General features: G+C 43.9%; 1 protein-coding gene and 1 long non-coding RNA gene across 2 annotated transcripts; both read right to left on the minus strand.

The window, feature by feature from the left end:
* Positions 1–4486: 4486 nt before the first annotated feature.
* On the minus strand, positions 4487–8028 carry LOC125707409 (uncharacterized). Its single transcript, XR_007382276.1, has 3 exons — positions 7828–8028; positions 6500–6810; positions 4487–5049 (listed from the first exon to the last, which is right to left on the minus strand). It is a non-coding gene; the product is annotated as an uncharacterized LOC125707409 (long non-coding RNA).
* A 1929-nt stretch (positions 8029–9957) lies between these two features.
* dact1 (dishevelled-binding antagonist of beta-catenin 1) lies at positions 9958–17931 on the minus strand. The gene is made up of 5 exons (XM_048974522.1): positions 17770–17931; positions 17219–17605; positions 14763–14895; positions 13360–13515; positions 9958–12503 (listed from the first exon to the last, which is right to left on the minus strand). Exons 1-5 carry the CDS (start codon positions 17791–17793, stop codon positions 10648–10650), a joined length of 2556 nt encoding a protein of 851 aa, XP_048830479.1. The 5' UTR covers positions 17794–17931; the 3' UTR covers positions 9958–10647.
* Positions 17932–22209: the final 4278 nt, after the last annotated feature.

The raw sequence follows: 22209 nt of genomic DNA on the forward strand, positions 1-22209 counted from the left end.
GTATGGGATGGGCTCCGCCCCGCTCCCAGGAGTGATGAGGCGGGTCAGTGTATGGGATGGGCTCCGCCCCACTCCCGGGAATGATGAGGCGGGTCAGTGTATGGGATGGGTTCCGCCCCGCTCCCAGGAGTGATGAGGCGGGTCAGTGTATGGGATGGGCACCGCCCCGCTCCCGGGAATGATGAGGCGGGTCAGTGTATGGGATGGGCTCCGCCCCGCTCCCAGGAGTGATGAGGCGGGTCAGTGTATGGGATGGGCACCGCCCCACTCCCGGGAATGATGAGGCGGGTGAGTGTATGGGATGGGCACTGCCCCACTCCCGGGAGTAACAGGAGGCTGGGCATATGGGACAGGCTTCTTGAGGTCTTCACAAACATCATAATCAGGGGATTTCTATGTGTGTTAGCAGGGGCCTGGGCAGAGGGCTGCCAGCCAGGCACTGATTAGAAACACATATATTTGCAGATGAGGGTCTGAACCTGGCGGGAGAGGGGGTGGGGAATTAATGGTCATGAATAAAACATGCCTGACTGGTACTCTCCCCAGGGCTGTAGCTGCTGCAGCCTCCATTCCTCTCACCAGTCTCATTGCTCATCTTAATGCCAGCTTCTCCTGCCCCCCACATGTCAGTGGATACAGGCCATACAGGCTGATGGAACTGACACCTAGGACCTGGAAGGCGAAAGATAACAGAGAAGACAGAAACCAACCCAGCGAGCTGTGGGTCGGAGGCACTGAAACAACAACAACACAGTGCTAAAAGGCATGAGATCCCAGAGGGAAATTTACTGTTGAACCCTAGATTAGCCTCAACTGGTCCCATCAAATATCCTGCTGCGGCAAAACTATAGACAGGGTTGAAAAGTGCTCAGAAAGCACAAATCCAGGCCAAGATTTGGTTTCAACCAAGCAATTGAGTACTCAGCTGTGAAAGTGACTCTTTATACTCAACTGGTTGATTGAAACTAAATCTTAGTCTGAATTTGTAATTTTTAAACCTGAACTTTCCGCCTCTGGCTACAGAAGATATTTGAGTGAAAGCATCTGAAGTAAATAAAGGAAGTGGGAAAGCCCTCGCCGTGTGCCAGTGTGACACCCTGTGCGCTGAGAATAGAGTTTATTTGTAAGTAAAACAATAATATAAAGATTCAGTGAGTTCTGCCAGCCGAGGAGTTATTTTGAGCTCAGAGTAATAAGTGCTTCACAGACTTCCATAGAGTTGTCCCATTGTCCGCTCATGGCCTGCCCTATTTATTTAAAGTCCAGAATGCATCAACTCTCAGGCACGCATGGATATTATAGAGCAGTCGGGAGTTTGACTTATTATGGTGATTGTTTCATTTTGCCGTGGAAAAAGCAATTACCATCCTTGCAAAGGGGGGCGGGGCCACGCGACATGGAGCGTGACTGATTGATTGAGCTGCATGGATTGAGTGCTATTTTGGGACTGCCCTGCCCTGCAATTCCCCGACTTCAGCAGCACTGAAAACCATCATCAACGTCAGCTCATTCTGCTTGTTTAATTTGTTGGGGAGCATCCTGAGATGGACTGGGGTCTCGTCCAGAGGATCCCCAGCATAATGCCCTGTGCTTCTCAGGAGAGACCCCAGACGCACCCCCAGTTTGTTCTGAATAAGCGATTAGGGGGACAGATGTACGGCTGGAAGGAAGTTCAGCTCTTTTCCTAACTAGTGAATGAGGTTCAATTGTAATGCTAGTTAAGATACGCAGTTGATGCACAAATGATTAACACCAAGGTAAACCAATAGAATGTAATGATGCAAGGAAAGGTCTTCTGGTGCAGTGTCATCCTTTTAACGACTCAACAGACCACAGATATGCTTATTACAGCAACACAGCAACACGGCAGCCTTTTGAGAAAAAAACATGATCCCATTTTATAAATTATATCATCCCCCACCCCCCCCCCCCCCCCGCCATAAAAATTATAATTGCAGCCTGCAAGAGCGCAAAGACGCCAAGGCGCGGTCGGTTTTCCGACACACTGACCGTATCTGGAAAACGTGGCCAGTGTGTGCCGGACGGTGGCAGCTGACACTGGAGTTTTTACAAATCAGCTTTAGTGGTATATAGGCTTTATTGATTAATGGCCGCACAAACTCTGGGCTGGGTAAACGACCGAGACCGACCGCTCTTAAGCAAACGCCACGCTTTTTGATGACAGATGAGAAAATGCTCCTAGAGAAACAAGAAACGTTCCAGAAATAATCGACGGTACCATTCCCCTTGGAGCCGCCCTCATCGGCGGCCTGGCGTTAGGCTTCAGCGGTGAGCTTAGGACGCGCTGACTGATGACTGCAATGGTTTCATTTCAGATTAAGGCCTGGGAACATCTGGTAATTTAATAATAGACTTTTTGGAAGAACTTGGCTCACCACGTATAAGCAAACGCAATAAACACAGAAGCTGGAATGTAACGAAAAGAGAACCGCAAGACAACCGCATGATAAAATCCTGATGGAAAACTCATTTTTGTAGGGTTTTTGGTTAATTTTTTATTAAGAACTGTATTTTCCTGTAAATTAGCAAATCAGACACTCAGTTGCTACTCGATGACGGCCACTGTGAAAGTCAGATAAGCCTGCATTTCCTTCTTACATTTGTTTTATTTTTTTAATTCATGACCTTGTACTGGGTAAGTGGTGAGAAAATAGATAGATGTATTTATATTTAATGCTTCTCACACATTTGTTCAAAATTACTTAATCTTTATGAGTAGACAGTTCACATTTTAATCCCTTAACTAGAGGAACGTGCGTTTTCAATCTACAGCAGTCTTCAGTGGCTCAGTAACATCCATTGTGTAAACTGGCCAAATGTTCTCAACAGAAAACACTCAAAAGCATGTTTGAAATGTCCGACGTCTGCACACATTTGATTCCGCAGAATTTCAGGTTTAATTGGTCTGATTATTTGTCTGAGGCATACTAGCAAGACAACAGTCATTTTAAAACAGTACCGGATTTATGAATATAATCTGCAGAAGCCAGGACCCACTGTACCAGCAAACTCACAGTCAGCACTGGCGGTCCCTGAGGGTCTGGGCCGGACGCCTCCATCCCTCTGTCTGTGACCTTCAGTCAAGCCAGCCGTGCAACAGGAAGTGGCAGACGGGCCAGAGATCCTCGCCGGCTCCTCCTCAGATCATTACCCAAACAGATCCTGCTGCAGACTAACAGCCATGGCGGGACTGTCTACTTGCCATCTGGTTCGAAGGTCTATCTGGAAAAACATCTCAGCTTCTTCTCATCTTCCCTTCGCTGGCTGGTTTGTGTCTGCAAAAAGCTCTTAGCATCTGGGGGGGTTGGGGGGGGGGTGGGGTGTGACCCCCAGGGAGGTTCAGGGAAGTATGTTCTAGCAGTTGTTCAGGTATTAGGTTTGCCCACCTGGCCTCAGCAGGCTGTGAGCAGACCTCATTTCGAAGCCTTATGCTTCATCTCCGTGAAGAGCCTGAAATTCATTGGCCTCCGGAGAGCTTCCACAGACCACGGCTAAATCAACATAGACTGGATGCCACACATACTCCGGCGTCCCCATCGTGAGTGTGGGCCTGGAGTGGCTTCAAACGGCGAGCTTTGACCTTGAGAGCTGAGAGGGTTGAATATAACCCCAGCAACTGACCCACACTGCTGGGGAGCTAATCTCTCATGCTAAGGCAGGGGACAAGGGCCTGGTTAAGAGCTTACAGACCATTTCACAGCAACAGGAAGCTCTTAAGGACTGCTGTGTTCTCTAAATCACTCATTGTTCAGCAGCTAATAAAATGGCCCAAACATTTGCTCGTCCTTAAACGCAGTATTTTTACAGTTAAATCATATGTAAAATATGTCACATCAGATTTTCTGTTAGTAAAAGAAACAATTCTTTAATCTCACCCGTGATTTATGTACAATGCAAGGTGGAATGAAAATGGTGGCATTCGCCGCCATTACATATATCAGGGTTTTGAGTTTAATTATGTGTAACACGAATGGAAAATGTGATGATGATCCCACAAGACCGAATTAGTCATCTGGCTGACGTACTCGATGCTTTTGTTTGTGAACTTAGGATGACCCCACTACAGAGAACACGCTAAGGGATTCAAACAATCATTTTCTTGATGAACCAGGGGAGGTGTTTACTTCAGTACTGTTCAGTATTTTGCAAAGCCGATCCAACTAGCATCCTCACTCACTTGAGAAAAGTGCAGAATCTATACAATGTCTGGCGTCGCTCTGTAGTTACACATTCACTCTCGTGAGTGGGCACACTCACAATCAAGTATCCTCACTGCTCATACCCCCCACCCACTGTCAGCAAATGAGGGGAGCCGGTTTCAAGTGCCCAAAAAATGCACATCATCCACTCAGGGCCTCTCAATGACTATTTGGCAGTCTGTAAATAGGAACCAGTAACCCACCCTGGCCCCCAAAGGCAGAGGTGACCCCCCTCCCTGACTCAGTGTTGCCTGATATATGCCGGCCATTGCAAACAGCTGGGTCCATTAGCCAAAACATGGCCCCCGGGCTTCCCAATATATCATGCCGGATATTTTCCCGAGCTAAAGATGACCTCCGATGCAGACAAAATGGGTCCCCACAACAGCCTAACTAATCTCATTACATTTTCTTTCTGTAGACTTACATTCTAGATATATTGTAGATGCATTCCAGTCACAATGAAAACAATTTAACGCAAATGAGACCAACGAGAATACTGAGCAGTAAATACAGTAAATGCGTTAACAACTCTACATCAAATTTATTTTAATGAAAAACCAGTGACCTAACACACTAGTAACTGTATACACTAATTGTCACAGATCATCAGTAGAATTACAGAGAATATTTCACAATGCTTTTTCATGCTTTACTTCTAATTCCCAGTCTAAAGCAAGTAAGTCTAAAAGTTGATTTGGACACTGCAGACTTTGATCTGAAAAGCCTCTCCATTCAGATCAGCACATCTATTCTGCTACGCTGCGTAATGTACTCAAACCACGGCTCCATTTCTGCACATACCTTCCATTCTTCTCCATTTTGCTACCTGAAATGGAAAAACAAATGATTTGTGGGGGGTGACGACAGTTAATATTCTCAGAAATACAAATTGAGAAAAAGAGTTGAGAAAAACATCAAATATATTCATTATTATGACCACCTTGCCTTACATTACACAATACATTAACTAAATTTAGGCCGCTGTTATTAATAGCATTTATTAATATTTCTATAAAGAATGAAGTGGGATCTTAACTTTTATAGCAAACGACACAGTTTCCCACTGGCTATCTGATACTATCTGAGTGCCCATGTCTAGCCCAGTTTAACCTTTCCCAGCATGAAAACCAAAAAAAACAAATTGACCCTTCCAGGGGGTGGGGGGGGGGGATGGGGGGAATCACATGTTTAGTGAGGAACTAGGTTAGAACATAACAACCACTGGCTCAAACCTCCTAGTTCACAAAGACTTCCTAAAAAAGCCAACGTCTCATAACAAATGCTGTGTTAGCTAAAGAACTGGATATGCAGTGCATTAGACGGCAGTGCTCATTGCAGCGCCTTTCAGGACAGAGACAGGCTCTTTTTATTAGAGAAGACACAACGGATACAGCAGCGCGCCTCCGTTTCAGCATGCGCTGCATTTAATGCTGCCATGTCCTTCTGTCGATGTGCTGCATCGGTGCAGAAACGAAGGAAGAAGAGGGAAAGAAAAGGAAATCAGGCTGAACGAGACAGCTTACTCCAAATTACTTTCACATCTGTACCTGGTCAGAGTGGGAAATGACTTGGAACTGCCCATTTCGCTGACATTACAGGGGTAAAAAAAAAAAAAGGTGGGGGTGTGGGAGGGAGATTAAAGTGATGTTATTTTCAGTTGGACACTCTGTGTCTGAGCTGTTGGCTGTCAACTGACAGGAGATGGATTGACCTGACATGACATACAGGTCAGCGCGTATAAAATCAGTGAGCTCTGGTAATGAAACACAGGCCATCTGCACAGACAAGAATCATTGGCCATTTTATAAGGGTTTGTATGAAAGAAACACATAAGGGGGCCACTGCTTATAGCAGCAAAACAAAGCAGTTTGTGATGTGGGGCTGAAGTCCAATCTGAAGAGGCATCTAAATGTCTGGAATGATAGAAATTCTGAGAAGCATCTCCCACCGTCATTAGATGCAGAAGGTTGCAAAGACCTGAAGCAGTAGTCAGAGATTCATCCATTGTGCGACAACGTAATATTAGGGCCTGGGGCTAATGCCAGGAAACACAGGACACAAGATAGGGGACACTCTGGAGAAGAGGCTGGAATTTTAATCCTCAATCTCAGAGGTGTGAGGGACCGATGCAAGGCACTACACCGGCAAGCAAGGCAGCTCCATGTGCTAGAAACGAGGCTTTGAACTGCATTTCAGCCATAAACCAGTATAAACTGAAGAATGTGGAAGCAATGTGAAAGAAACTGTACAGCAATGTTGCGCATGAACTACATTACCTCTGGGAGGGGGTTTAACAGTTGAGTGATGACCGCCGTCTGGACCAGTATCTCCACAAACAGTGCTATGAGCCCAGGTAGATCCCCAACACGCTGTATATAAGGACATCACAATCCTAGGCCTCACAGTGCTAAAAGATGATCTCGCAGAGTCTGATACCCCCTTGACGAAGGTGATGAGAAGCTTTCTTTGGGGTGAAGCATAGATAGACTTATCTGCATGGACCGGAATCCCATCCAGGGTGAACCCATATTTCTTAAGCTTATCCAGGACAACGGCACGGTGAGCCTGAAGCTTATCCCAGGAAGCCCTGGGTACAAGGGAGACAAACAGAAGTACAAAATAAATATAACATTATGTTTGGAAACAAATACAAAAACGCTGTGTTAGTTTGTGCTCATGTTTGTGGAACTGCGGAATTTAACAATTCAGGAATTTATGAGACAAGTAGGTTTGTAATACCGGAAGCCGTCTAGGACAGTGTTCCAGCAGAACTCTCGGTCTACAGCAAACATTCCCAGAACTTTGGGAGTTCTCTTGAGTCTGTCATCAAAGTGTCAAACAATGTCTCTACCAGCACTTTAAAAAACATTATTGAAAAAAGTAAAATGCATCAGATTGCTTGTTCTCAGTCAAAGAAAAGTCTGAAAGTGGTCTCCCACTCTCACAAAACATTTCCTTGGAACATTTTGCAGAATTAGCAACACATATAACGTCTAAGTTACTATGTAAGTTTGTAAGTCCCAAACATTCAGAAAACAGAAAACTAGGCAGAATTATGATACTCCAACCAAGAATGTTCTCATGACCAAAATCTAGACCCCGGACCACATTGTCGTCTCTACATTTTAAGGTTCCAGCATCTATATACCGACCAGCATGTCAGAATATATCAAAATGACTTGGGTCATGCAATTTCTATTAGGAGTTTTTCTAGGCAGTGTTTTTATAAATGAATCAACAGAACCAATTTATTAAACAGAAAAAAATTATCAACAAGCAATGCAAAATATTTAAATGGAGAATATCAAAGTAAATAAAAATATGGTTTCAATTTTCCATTAATTAGTTATAGTGGGTTTAAGACATTTTTATGGCCTCTTGAAAGGAGGAATTGGTAACAAAAGCTTTCCAGTATTACAGAACAGCAACACAGTCAGGGGTGAGTCTCCTGAAGCTTTCTTAAGGCTACGTTGTTCACTAGTTCTATGTTAAAAGACAGAACTTACGAACAACGTAGCGTTAAGAAGGCTTCGGGAATCTCACCCGATGTCACTGGAGAAATGGGATATTCCGGCGTCTGCTTTAGAGCTTACGTTATGCATACCTACATAGCACCAGGTAGGACCCACTTTTGCCTCCAGAACAACCCGAGGGGTTGACGAATTTTGCATTCAGAGAAGCCTTTCTGCACACAGCTGTTTTAGTGAGCTGCTGTTTTTGTGTTCGTGCTCTTCCTGTTTGTTCTGCCCATTGTCCTCTGACCTCACTCATTAATGATCTGTTACCACCCACAGAATGACTGCTGACTGGATGTGTTTTGTTCATCACACTGCAGTCTGCGAAGAGCCCAGGACAGTGGCTGTTTCGGTGATGCTGGAATCACTGTGTATGGCACCAACAATCGCACAACTTTAAAAATCACATTTTGTAAGGCTTAATCAAACAGTAAGTATACTTCTTCATCCTGTCTACATGCTGTATATATTCAGTTCTCACCATATGATTGGCTGCTTGGAATAATAGGCTGTTGGCATTAGCAAGCAGGTGTACCTAATGCACTGGCCTCTGAGGATATGCACATATATAAAATACACTCCCTTGAACGAAGGAAAAGGTTAACTGGTCAAAATTCTATCCATTCATCCATTTTCTGAAACTGCTTGTCCTATTCAGGGTGGCAGGAGGGTCTATCCCAGAGGCTATGGGCACAAGGCAGGTATGGGGCACCAGCCCTTCACAGGGCACACTCACACTGCAGCATAAACTTCATTCTATTAAGACCAGACATTCGTTGAGATGTAGATAATGTTTAATCACAGAATATAAGCTGTTGAGATAGAATTTTGGTATGGAAATGTTCTTGCTGCTCGATCTTTGTCTGGAAACCTCTGTGGAGATAGTGTACTTGGATGTGGAAGCTTTATGCATTTCCATGCTAACAAATACAAAGAAACATCTGGACCAAGGATTCATCTTTCAGGAATGAAAGACTGGAGACTGGAGTCATAAATGACTTCTCAAAAGCAGCCCCCACAACTACGCAGCCAGCTTTCCTGAAATTCTCCTGAAATTCTCCGAAGAGAATCGTTAGTCGGCTATAAAGTGCCACAATAAGGAAAATTCTGAACCTGCAGTTGCAGTTGAATTTGCACTATATAGCAAAACGGGGAGAATACAATGCATCAAAAGATAGGCTATTGATTATTCATACTACCTCTTGGCACCACATCAGGATGCCCTACGGAAGCACTTCTGGTCATCTAATTTTTTTTTTAATAGATGAGTGAACCTGATGTTTATACCAGGAAGCACGGTGCAGTGGAAAACCCCACACATCATGCTAATACTATCAAGGCACAAATGTTAGATACGCAAATTTTTAAAGATGTTTTTGAACTGCGAGCGGACAGCAGAGAACCGGGCTGAGAGCCATATAATATGGGGAGATCATGCAATCAAAACACAGATGAGAAACAGGATTCAACCCCCCCCCCCCCTTTAACCTCAAGTGTGAGGCAACAACGCAACCCCAGTGGTTCAGATTAAATATTTTATAGAAAATAATCTGCATCTATTTGCACTACGGAAATGGCAACAGCAATGCACTTAAACTTCACACTTAAAGCTTAGTCTACATGGAAATTTCAAACTTTGCTTCTTAAACACTAAATCATCCATCTTCTACAGTGTTTTTTTTCTGTGACCCAGTAACTGCATAAAACCGCTTATGTTGCAGCTATATGCAGATATTATGAGGATTTTCATTAAAAAGTTTAAGGATGAGCAGAAATGCATAAGGTCACAGGTTTAATGATATTGCCTTGAAATCTAGAGCTTAATACTCCCCTGGGCCCCCACCAAGTTTGACTGCCCTCGCTTTAACAAAAGCCACCTACGACAAACATCTTCCAAAGTCTACCTCCGACTTCATTCCTCATGGTACGACCTCTTCTTCTGAAACATCCACAAAGCATAACGAATGTAGAAACTGCACTGGCAATTCCAGACAACCTTTGCCAATAGAGCAACAGACTTAACGAGTAACTTCAGAGACTGGCAAGAATAATAATAATTATATATATATATTATATATATATAAAAATAATAAAAGAAAAAGTAGAACAGGTGTCAGGGAGGGATAGAGACAGTAAATCACGTCAGGTGACGACATATTCCCAAAAATATAATTCTTCCAAACAAAAATTCACTTCCACTTACAGAAGAAAAAATGACATTGTTTTTAATCAGACATTTATTTCAGCAAAAAAACATAGCGCACCAGCATTAACAGAATACATACAAGAATCTATATACAAAAAAGCTATTTACAGCTATTTGGCATCAATAGAAAACTGAAGGATAAAGCAGTTGGTCATGCATACATTATGTGCACAAATAATTAAAAAAAAGCACCATGATATCAGCAATGGTCTTTAAGTTTGTCCCAAGACTCAATTCAGAAACAGACTGCGTCTTTTCAAAGGAGGGGTGCTTCCCATTCCCTTAAAGATCTGCATTGATAATCAATTTATAGCTACTTCCTCATTTGATGTTGGACTAATTGAAATATATTAAGTTTAAATATTTTTTAGCAAAGTAAACCATTGTCAATGACACATTTATAAAATGGTACCAAGTAGATAGCACCACCAATAATAAACGTACCGTCAATAATAAATATTTTAAAAATGGCTTCATACAATAACTGGGCGACACTGACTATTTGTACAGTGTGCAAATTGTATGATTTTATCTAGAAAGTGCAGGTTTAAGGAGGTTACAGATACAATTTGCAAATCATTGTATCACTATTTTATTTCTATTAACAGTCGCTGGGACAGTTACACGCAATGAGCCTAAAACAGCCAAGGCACTTGTGGAGAGGAGATGAACCAATTTCATTGGCTACTGGGACACAGGTTTTTCAGACGGTAGTCATCAGTTTCAAAGACCCAGATCGAAAGCGGAGGATCTTCCTCTTTAGATTGTGAGATGCCTTTATTTTGACAAAAGCCTTAGCCTGGGCCGCGGTCATCTCCTGGCCAAGAATGGGTCCGGCGGCTTGGCCAAACTGAGGCCAGTTCATGCCCCCACTCTCCTCCGAGTCACTGGTTGTTGTACTCTCCCCCACAAAGTCCACCTCACTGAGGCTAGACTCGCTGTCTCCAAAGCAGTTGGTGGTGTAGTTGCTGCGTTCATCCTCACTCGTGTCCAGAATCGTGGAATGGAATAAACTGGCACATTCCGCCGAATATTCCGAGTCGCTGCCTACGTATGAGTACGGGCTGGGGTACTGCACGTCAGATGGCACATACATAGCGGGGACGTGGCCCAAAATCGCCCGCTTCTGCCGCCGTCGCGCTCTCCTTATGGCTTCCTCATACGGTACCTCCGTTATAGACTTCAGCCTTCGGTAGTCGCTCCTTTTGTACTTGGGCTTTGCTAGCACCACATCACGTCCATGTGTATGGTGCTTGGTCACAGGTAGTTTCCCTGCAGTTGCTTGTGAGTGTTTGTCCACTATGCGACCCTCTGGGATCGAGGCTGGGATCCTCTTCATTCGAGAGGAGGACGTCTTCTTAGAGGATCTCGGAGGGTTGGATACATCCTCGGGGAAGCGACACTTCTTTAGCCCCGTCCTCTGCTTCTCCCGTCCCACCTCGGGAAGCAGATCGGCGTGCGTCCTGGATTTCAGCGAGGCACTCTTCACCTTGACGACCTTCACGTTCTTCCCACCCTTGCGCAGTTTCACCGTCTGCTTGTGTCCAGGTATGTATTGAGCGCTGACCAACTGCCCACCTTCATCCTGACTCTGAGATGAAGAGCCTAAGCTTACTAGCTCTAGAGCGGGTCGCTCTTCCGCAGCACACAACACAGCCGGGGGGGATTTGGTGCATTTCTTTGGAGTGCACACCTTCACCGTCTGTGGGGCTTTATTATCCTCATGTGACAGAAGGTAAGCGTACCGGTTGTCTTTAGGCGAGGAAACTGCATGAGTGCTACTTGGCTCGTGGTAATTCTTAGAGCTTAATGAAGGGCCTTTATTTAGAACCATCTTTTTTGAGAGGCTGTTCGTATGAACGTCACCATTGCCATTGGTCAAATGTTCATTAGGAGGCAGGCCCTGGATGTGACACTTTCCATTCTCTGGAACTTCAGCCCGGGTTTCCAACACCCATTGTTTCAGAGGAGACCCTGCACCAACATCCACACTGTTCACAGAACCGGGATGCACGCTTCCCTGCCAGGTTGTTTTGGGGTCAGGAGTTTTCCCTTGCGATGGGCCAGCGGCCTGCCGTACACAGAGGCTACCTTGCCTCAAGATGCTCTTGGAGGGGTCTGTGTTTATGCTTGTGCGTGGCTTACTGGTCCTCATGGGCTGGGTGCGCCTCTGGAGTAAGCCGAAGATGTAATTATCCAGTCTTTTGTTGGTGGGTCCATAGGAGGACGGCCAAGAGGTACTCTGGGACACCAAAGGCTGCTCCGGTTTTAAGGCGTCGCTCAAAGGCTCACCACCTTTCGGTGGGACACTCTCTTCCTTCAAGTGGTTTATGAGAGACTGGAAGAACATGGGGCTTTGTACGGCCACGGCGTGAAGAGGGCTGGGGTAGCGGTACACATCACTCCCGTTCTTAGCCACCAGGTCGCAGTGGTACTTGGACTGGTTGTCAGAGGTGCCGTCGGCAGAAGGTGGGTAGGAAGCAGAGCAGGACCTACTGGCCACTACGGAGCTCTGGTCGTCACCCTGGCCTTTGCATTCCACACATTCCATCAAGCCATCTGCAACACGGCAGAAATCCTTAGTTAGAACAAAGCTTCTGCAAGAGGAAGTTTTTTTAAATGCTGAAGAAAAAAAAAACAAATCCTAACTCTTAAATAATGAGAAAAAAAACTAAAAAGGTACAGCTAATTTTAAAAACCCATTAAAATATTTATTCACACATACTATTGCAAGTGGGGAACTACTGACATTGAGTATGTTTGATAAATATAATTTAAAATGTTAGTAGTCATTGAAATCTCTCATCAGCTCAAATTTACTTTGCATGAATCCATGCATTTAGGGACCCAACGCGATCAGCAATGGTCTTTCACTGAAGCACAAAAATCTAAGGATGGCAGAATGAATGCAGGGATGGGACTATGCTGTTCCCAGGAATGTTAAACATCCATGGTTCGCTGCTTTAAAAAGGCCGAGAACTTGCATGGGAACGTCTTCCCATTAAATGACCTTCTCATAAGTGTGACTGTCATTTGCTAGGCCATGGAATAGTTTCTTCTGTTTGCAGAGTTTGAGAGTCTTTATTTAACAACAAATCCACACTTTTAAAAATCCAAAGACCTAATAAAATTACATGGCCAAGGGAATAAATTGGCCTGTGGTATGACCCCCCCCCCCCCCCCCCGTGCCCCACCCCACAGCTGTGCTACACCAGACGCTTGCAGCACTCGAGCTTGGGGTTGGTATAGGGTGAAGGGCTTGCTAATGGCCGCCTTGGTTTGAGGCTGTCAAAGAGTGGATGGATTGCTTACAAATTGTTGGAGGGTGAAGGTCCCCAACCAGACAGGCCACACAAGACTACAACGGGAACATTCCATGGTGGGGGTGTTCCAATGCTATAGCGGACAAACTCACCTGCAGACTTGGGCCGTCCCTCTGAGACACCCAGGGAAGATTCTAGGGGGCTGCAGAAGCAGCTGCTCGACTGGCAGCTGGACAAACATTCGCTGAAGACCGAGTTGGAGGAGTTGGACAGAGACCCAGAAGCCCCATCACTCAGCTCGTAAAAGCCTGGCGAGAACAGAGAGGGGGGGTGCAATGTTTTTACATGAGCCCAGGTGTCAAAAGATTAGGGTTCAAACGAGTTTTTCTGAGAAGGTGACAGAAGTCATAAGGTTGACTTTAATACAAGCCCATTAATCTTCTATGAGGAGGACGATTTCTGAATAAAATACGATCTGAGCCATGGACATTGTCTTCTGAGCATTATGTGGTTACTACTATGCCAACCTAAACACTAAGATCTTCAACAAAAGATGTTGGTTAAAACTTAAAAGTGAACCACAGCTTGTAGTAAAATTACTTAATACTTCTATAAAACGTAATGGTAATGCTGTCAAACATACATCAAAAATAGGTGCATCTGTCGTTAGGAGTAAGTCTGAGTATCCATGATGTGGAAATGCAAGGAAAGGTCTGATACCATCAAATGAGAAGATCAAAAAAAGACATGTAATTTCTCAATGGTCATGAATCCTACAAGGAAGCCGGTGAGCAGGGCAGAGCAGTATAATTGTGTCCAAGGTTATTTTGAATACCATGAGCTGTAATCAACCAGCTCTGCATAACCTTGATACATTATGCGCTGGTCTTAGCTGTAACCATCTATAGTATGTACTGTAATGTACGAACATTCGGAACGTTCGGTTTTCACAAAACAAAAGACATTGGCACTAACTATAGAGAGCTCAGAGTTCCTTTAAGATTAAGAAGCAAACACCCACCTTCCAGCATTTGTACACTCAGCCACCTAGAGTGTTATTTATAAATTGATATACACCATAAATACTGGTAATAAATACTGTACATCCGAGATGATCTAGTTTCACTCATGACTAACTGTCATTTGACAAAAATAATTCAAGTACAAGATTCAATGATAAAAGTTTGTAAATATATGATATCGCAGAGGTCTGTAGTCTATAGAAATGCTCCTTAGGTAAAATTTTGTCATTCATACATTCAACAGCTGCTCAGCTCCCTAAAAGATCCCAATTTCCTCCAAAATCTGGTAACAATGTTACTAAATGTAACCAGTACCACTACATTCCCTGCAATAACCCTTGCAACCAAACTCCATAACAATGTTCTAGACCACAGACTCATGGCATAATATATGCAGTACAGTGACTCTGTCAAATCACCTTAATAAATCTCCTTGCTTCCTGACCATAGAGGTCAGAGATACCTAAAGAAAGCCATTACTTTCCTCTGGGTTCACAACTTTCCAAGTGCCACATTCTTCTTGGACTGCTCACCTGAGCTCGGCCGGCTGTCAGTCTCCACGTGGTCATGTGACACCTTCTCGTTGTCCAATCGGAGGTCACTGATCTGTCTGTCCAGTTCCTGCAGCTGACTGATCAGCCCAGCATCCCTCCGTCTCAAACAATTCTTTGTGGGGGGGGGGGGGGGGGGGGGGGGACAAAATGGAAACTACAGTCATTCTCCAAGGGTTTTTGATGGTATCAGCTAATTCTCAAGTACTGCCCTTGCCAAACGGAGCATATTGTATGAAGCATTTGAAAGAAACTTAAATCCTACAATCTGTAAGCAATTAGTGGAAAATCACTGCAGCATTTTTATTTCATTCAACCATCTAATTTTAGATGCATGTCTGAGAAAGAAAACACTAAAGAAAAGCAGGAGGTCAAAGCATTCTGCTCACAGCCATCTATTTAAAGATTTAGCACCAAATTGCATTAATTACCAACACACAGGAATTCCCATATGCTGCTTCTTATCAGTGTAAGCCGTGACAAATACCTCATTTCGCAATTTACGGCAACAGATATCTTTTGCCACGTATTAGAGTCCCAATTCCAGAGTGGAACAAAGTAAAGAAATAATACAATAGTTCAGTTTTAAATGCATGTTTAAAGGGTTATTTCATTTTTTTTTTATTCTATATCTTAAATGAATGCGATCCAGTCCTGAATATGTGCCCAATTTTAGATGGAAGAGGGGGCATAGGGCTGGTGGACGTGTCTGTGAGCTGAGGCAGGGTCAGTGGAGTCAGCGAGCATGCTGGCAATGTGGTAAAGGGCACATATGACAACAGCCAGACCTTGTCCTGCATTCCAGACACAAGTGGGCCTGAGGAGGAAGAACAATGGAGATGTATCCCTCTCAATGGAGGAGCTGACAAAAAAATTACAATGGCAAAGCCATACTCTCAGCCACCAGAATCCCCCCCCCCCCCCCCTCCGCACCCGCATCTTGCTGGCTGGTTCGTACACAAGGTCAGTACTGCAACACTGACGCATTCAGTCATACAGGACAAGGAGCTGGTTCCCTCAGCAGTGAGCAGCCAGACCATAAAAATGGGCTCTTGACAGGAGGCAGTGGGGTGATTAATGCACCCTGAGCTCAGTGCATGCTAGCGCAGTGGAGACCATTTTTTACACAATGTGCCATTTTGCAAAGCAGCCCTATGCTTATTTGCAAAAGGAATCGAATTATGCACATGTGCTGCTGATAACCTGTGCTCGTGACGAACAAGGACGAGTCTGTTTCCTATTCCAAACACACCATCTACCAAGTTGTCATTGCCGAATATGTCTCCCAACTGATTAAAACCTACTCATTTTATTGTAGTAGAATACAAGAACCATTCAAATAAGTATACCTTTTTAAAACATTCTTTCCTACTTATATTGGTCTTATTCGTTGTGATTTTTGATAGAGGTTAAGATGATTACTTATTTGACGTAGTATAAAATGAAACAATATTGAGCACCACTATCGGTATTTCTACGTTCGATTAAGTCGTTTATAAACGGTGTTTGTCAGCGGCTCCAGTCAATTCATTCACATGTCAGAAGCGATAAACATACATACTAGAGATAAACAAAAATGTGTTTCTCACTCCTTATTCAAATAAGAAGCAAGCCACGCAAACAAGTCCCCGATTAAACGCCCGTGTGTTGGGGCCGGTTTAGGTTTAATCCCATAGAAGCTGTCGGGAACTGGCCTGGTTCCTTTGACAACAGCAGGGGGTGAAGGATATGATTGTAAAAGTTCATTTCTATCGCCTCCTCCATTGTAGCCCATCATCGGGTCTCAAACGGTCAGCTGGTCACCCTTGTTTGCCAGGATTAGGTTATCTGGGTTGTTTTAAACACTGAGAAGATCCCATTTAAATAGCCTTCATATCTTTTTAACCCCGCGATTATTTTATACATTAACCTTGTCTTTAAAAACGTCAGTTTACATTTTTCTAGTGATTGCACGCATGGGTTGAAAGTTCATTAGATTCATGCTCATAAGATTTACCGAATTGCAAACTGAAAATTAACACAAAATAATTTATTAGCTTCGTCAAGCGCTAAGTACGACGGCATCAATTTGTGCCGATTAAATGCCATTCGGGCAAAATTTAAAACGGCTATTTAACACTTTAACACATTTTTTTACTTCTTCTGTAGATTTAGCGCGTCTTTAATTAGACATCGCCTATCCTTGAGTGATGTCTATCATAAAGGGAAAATAATGCCGGCAAACTAGCAGAGAAATGTGTCGCAACACGGCAGCTTTCGTATGCATGTCGCTATGAATCTTAACATTGTTCCCCACCAAAAGCTGACGGCCCCAACTTTATTACTCTAAATAACATTAACTCCAGCGCTTCAGCTTAAGACACGTCGTCGTGAACTGTTTAATGCTTCTGCATATTCCAACGCACTGTTTTGAAAACAGACAAATCGTAACTGCATACCAACTGCTGTTTCAGCAACTGTATGTTCTCCTCCAAGAGCTTCTCCTCTGAGCTCAAGTAGTTGTCCTCCAAAGCTCCGGCGCTGACTTTATCATCCCCGGTAATCGCAGATATCTCCCGGTGACTTAACACGCTCCTGACCAGCAACTCCTGCCTCTGTCTCAGGTACTCCAGTTCCCCCAGTCCCGCAAGCGTCGCTTCCAGTCTCTCCCGCGTCCGGAGCCGATCCAGGTCTCCTTCCATCCTCTCTCGGGATCTCACGTCGCTCTCCCTCCTGTCCCGCACGGACGGGCTCTCCTTGCAAGCTGGCATCTCCGCAGCGGCGGCTGCTTGTTTCATGATATCCACCGGGGAAAAGAAGTTACAGCATTGGCTTAACGCGTGCCACTGCAGGAGACAAAATTAAAAATGAAAAAACACATTCACAGGAATCCAATCAGTTTCAAATTCCAGGTAATCGATTTCTGCTCATAAATCGTCTGAGATGGCAGCAAAAAATCTAAAACTTAATATAATTAAGTAAAACTTGCAAGCATAACTACTTCTCATACAAAGTTAAGAGATGCGAAATGCATAGATCCCTTTGGCCAGGCACGGCTGCGAAGGTAACATCGCTCTTAAGTCTTTGGACGCTCAATCTCGGCTTCACGCTCGCAGAGTGAATGACGCGCAGCCGACAGCTGCCTTCAAGTTTGTAACAGGCAGCGCCGCTCAGGAGAGCAGGCAGAGCAGCGCAGCGCCAGCCTACGGGCCGGCCTGCGAGACAGCGCGCTGCGGGCAGGTCCTAGTGCCCGCCCAACCCAATCTTCCCCTTTTATTTGGACCACTGCAACCAAGCGCTGTTTAAGCGTGCATAAAAGAATAATACATATCGTGCACGGGAGTTTTGATATTAAAGTGGAACAGAATTATAACATAATAAGTAAGAATTGTATGGATTGATGTGATCGAAATTCCAAGTAAAAACACTTCCTTAGCTATATATATATATATTGTACATGAGTACCATGAGTACTTCGGGTTAATAATTACTAATACGAGATAAGGCATAACAGCGCCCCCCTCTGTAGAAAATAGGTATTCTGTCACAATTCTACTCGGTCACAAAGCAGAGGCAAAACATGGTGCATATGTTTACAAGTAGCCTAGTACGTTTTACCCGTATCTGACGTTTTGTGTAGTCTCAGATGCTTCTTAGTAATTTGGGGATTCCGCAGACATTACTTAAAAAAAAGTCTGACATGCTTCTTACCCAGATATATTCCCATTGCCATACAGCAGCTTGTTCGTTTGGAAAATACAAAACATGCACTGCTCTCTTAACGTCACGTGGCCGTTGCCAATATCACGTTTTAATATCTTTATTCCGATATTTACGTTGCATGCATACTTATCCGTGAGCTATAGTCCAACTCCAACTGGCTGAATGTTTCAATATGCACAAAATCATGTATAACAATAACTTCTGGGTAAGCTGAAAGAGGGGAATGAGTTGGGGTTGACTTTGTGCTGCAGTGGATTGGGTTCATGTCGCTGTTTTACCTCGGAGAACCTCCGAGACCGCGGCCACTAATGCAAAGACAGAAACGCACGCAGAGCTTTTCGGAGCTCACGGCCTCCAGTCAGCAGCGAGCGCTGACTCTGGGTAATTGAAGATAAGCGCACTGCAACCGCAGTATGTTTTAAAGGCATGCCAATGATGACATTTCAACACGACCTACGAAAAAAGTCGACAGAAACAGCCGTCTTTGTTTCCACATCGCTGACTGCGAAACGTCTGCGACTGCGAACGATTTCCTAAGAGCACCCCCGGGAGGTACAGATGCGGATTCCAGGGTTATAAATGCCTCCTTTAACTTATCTGTTCACACAGATCGCTCTGATCTCCTCATTTCTCCTCGGCCTTCGTTTGCTTACTTTTAAATCGTAAACTTAGAGGGGAAGGTCACTAAAAACAAAGCCAGGGTCATGAAGTAATCTGTCAGTCGCAAGTGCAATGCGCACACGCAGATCGTGGTACCCATCGCGTGAGCTCCACCCACGTGTGTTTCGTTGTCAGTGTCATGCCATCACATGTCTTGCCAGTTTGGGTCAATATTGTCGTCAAAGCAGCAGGTGAAAGTTAGAAAGTTGTCCTGTTTTCAGCCTGCCGAAGAGTAGACAATGTCTGTAAAATATATTCCTTGATAATTATGAAACAACTAAACATTTGGGTGGAATGAAGATGTTTTCCCACAAGGAACAAAGATTTCATCAATGAGATTTCTCCTGACTAATAGTCTTCTTTGTTGTCACACAGAGGCGATTCTAGTATTTGACCCTTGGGGGTCTCAACCCTTTGAAAAAATACGGAACGCTCTCTCTCCCGGGTCCCCCGCGATTAAATGTGCCGTAAGGAGGGGCACGAAATATGTATGAATATACCAGACAAATCACTAAGTGGTTTTAGAGTAATTATTTTTCAGGGGTGCTGAGACAAAAAATAAGGGGGCTAAAGACCCTTTAATAGTGTCTCGAACCGTCTATGCTATACCGTATGCATTCTAGGGTGTCTAAACTCTGAATGTCGCTTATCTTAGCGCAAAAGAATGCAAAAATGTATGCTTGTGATTTATTACAGATCTGTTAATGCTTTCAAAGAATGATCTAATCATGTAGTTCCACCCAGAATGTGACAAAGGCTGTGTGAAGGACAACTTTTTCTCTCTGCTTGTTTTTTTATCTCTAAGGGAGGAGATGGTAACTGTAATCTTAGATTTCTTTGTGCTTCATTTTATGATCTGTATTATGCCTTATGGCCAGTGTCGTCACAATAGACAGGAAACTGCTTTTATGTTTCATTGTAAATGTTTTACTTTTATCTAAGTATATAAGATCTTCTTTCCTAATAATCGAACGCTCTTAAAATCCAGGCAGTGACATAATGCAATAATTATATTCCCTGGATCGAATCATTTCTATTTACCTTTCTTAATTATTAAAAGCTGACTGCTTAGAGACCTGAAATTATACACTTAAGTCATAACTCTCTAATGTGCATTAAGTGCAGTCTTCTGATGTGAAGCGAGGAGGTTTAAGTCAGGAGCTTGGAATTTTTCTCGGTGGTTTCATGCTGGAGTAATTGGTCCACATACTGTAGCACATGTAAAAATAGCATCCGTTTGTGTTTTCACAGTTTTCCACTTAATGGCAGACACACTATAGTTTCTTCTCAGTAATAACACACTCGCTCTGTCCTTCTATGCAACAGAACATTAATATTACGTAAAATCATTGCTGAAAAGACTACTGTGTTACAAAAGCCAGCGTAGTCTTTTCAATGTATCCGACGCAGCCCTATTCATTAATGGGTGTGGCATGAAAGCATTCATTACCATGCATTTTATTATAACACATAATCCTGTCTTATGTGTCTGTATCTGAAAGCCTGAATTACTTTAGGATCTAGGGAAGCCAGGCAAGAAATGCTAAATAACATTTAAAATTTTTTTTTAAGGCAATGGTCTCCATTTATAACACCCATCCTTGCTGTTTTAGCAATGATCTATATATGTAAGTGGAATGCAAATTAGTGACCTCATATGTGCCCATGCATGATGGTGGCACATTATAGGACAGCTCACAGGGAATGAGAACAATACTCTATTATTAATATGCAACCGGGAGGGGCAAGGTCCATGCATTAGAAATAATATGCAATAAATCTGCCAGGTGTGAGTGTGTGCATGTGTGTGCCCTGGGACGGCCTGGCATCCTGCCCAGGGTGCCTCGACCGCCCCCCACCCCCGCCCCAACTCTAACCAGCATAAGCGGTTGGAAGATGTCTGGGTAGATAAATCTCCCATTCAAGTAATCCACTACTTTAATTACTTAGAGTAAATCTTTCATTATTATTAGGTTGTTTTCTAAGTGCTATTGAAGGCCCTGTGTATAGAGTCAGACCACACAGGAAAGCCAGGGTGTGTAGATTATTCTCACGTTTTTGTAATTGGCTGAAGGACAGAGAATGAAAAGCCCTGACACACCTCCTGAGAAGGTAACTGAGCAAACAATATGGCCAGAACTGCGTAGCACACACTCAGGGACAGGACTCACTGCATCCTTTCACCTTCTACAAAGAGCAGGAACGGTGTGCAGTTTGATTATGGGGTAAATTGTTGGGTAGCTCTGCTGCGATCAGAAGGTTGTCAGTTCAAATCCCGTGACTGGTAGGAGGTTTACATCCTTGGACCTTTGAGCAAGGCCCTTAACCCCAAATGCTCTGACCCTGCCTCGTCAATCGTACGCTGCATTGAATAAAGGCTGCTAAATAATGTTCGTGTTATGTAGATTGTGGGTACTCAGTGGCGTAGGAGGAAGTTTAACACTGGGGGGCTGAGGGTACCTGCACACTGGCTGACATTTGTTTGTGACATTTGTTACATATGTTCAGGCATATGGGGGGGGGTGCAATCAGTTTAGTGCAACTAATCCTATAGATGGTGGTTTTAGGATGACTGACAGGTTAGGGCTGAATTTTAAAAAAGTATTTGAGGTTTTTTGGGGGTGGGGGGTGACAGAGAAATGACTAAGGGGGTTTGACTGGCTGTGGATTTTAATGGAAATATCGTACAAGTGTGGTAGTGATTCCAGGCTTTGTGTTCGAGGTCCACTGTATGTTCTGGCTAATAATTCTAACATTTCAATGACGCAGTCACCCCCCTGTACCTCTGTTAAAGGCATTATATCATACCTCCATGCTACAGAATCTCCCTGTAGGGCACAGTGCAGTGAAGGCTGCGGCAATCCAGAGGAACATTGGCTTGGTCACCAGCCCAGTTCTGTTACAGCTTCACTCTTCACTGTAAACAGTGTCTGAACTGAAAAAATAAATCCCCAGTAATTCCCCTGCCATTCTCCGTTTAATCCTACGATTCCAGGTATTCATGTCATATCCAGGTTTTTCCAGCAAGATTTCCAGTGATGCCTTTAAGATGCCAAAGTCTGGTTTT

Source organism: Brienomyrus brachyistius, chromosome 14, assembly GCF_023856365.1.
Source record: "Brienomyrus brachyistius isolate T26 chromosome 14, BBRACH_0.4, whole genome shotgun sequence".
In the NCBI taxonomy this organism is placed as follows: Eukaryota; Metazoa; Chordata; class Actinopteri; order Osteoglossiformes; family Mormyridae; genus Brienomyrus; species Brienomyrus brachyistius.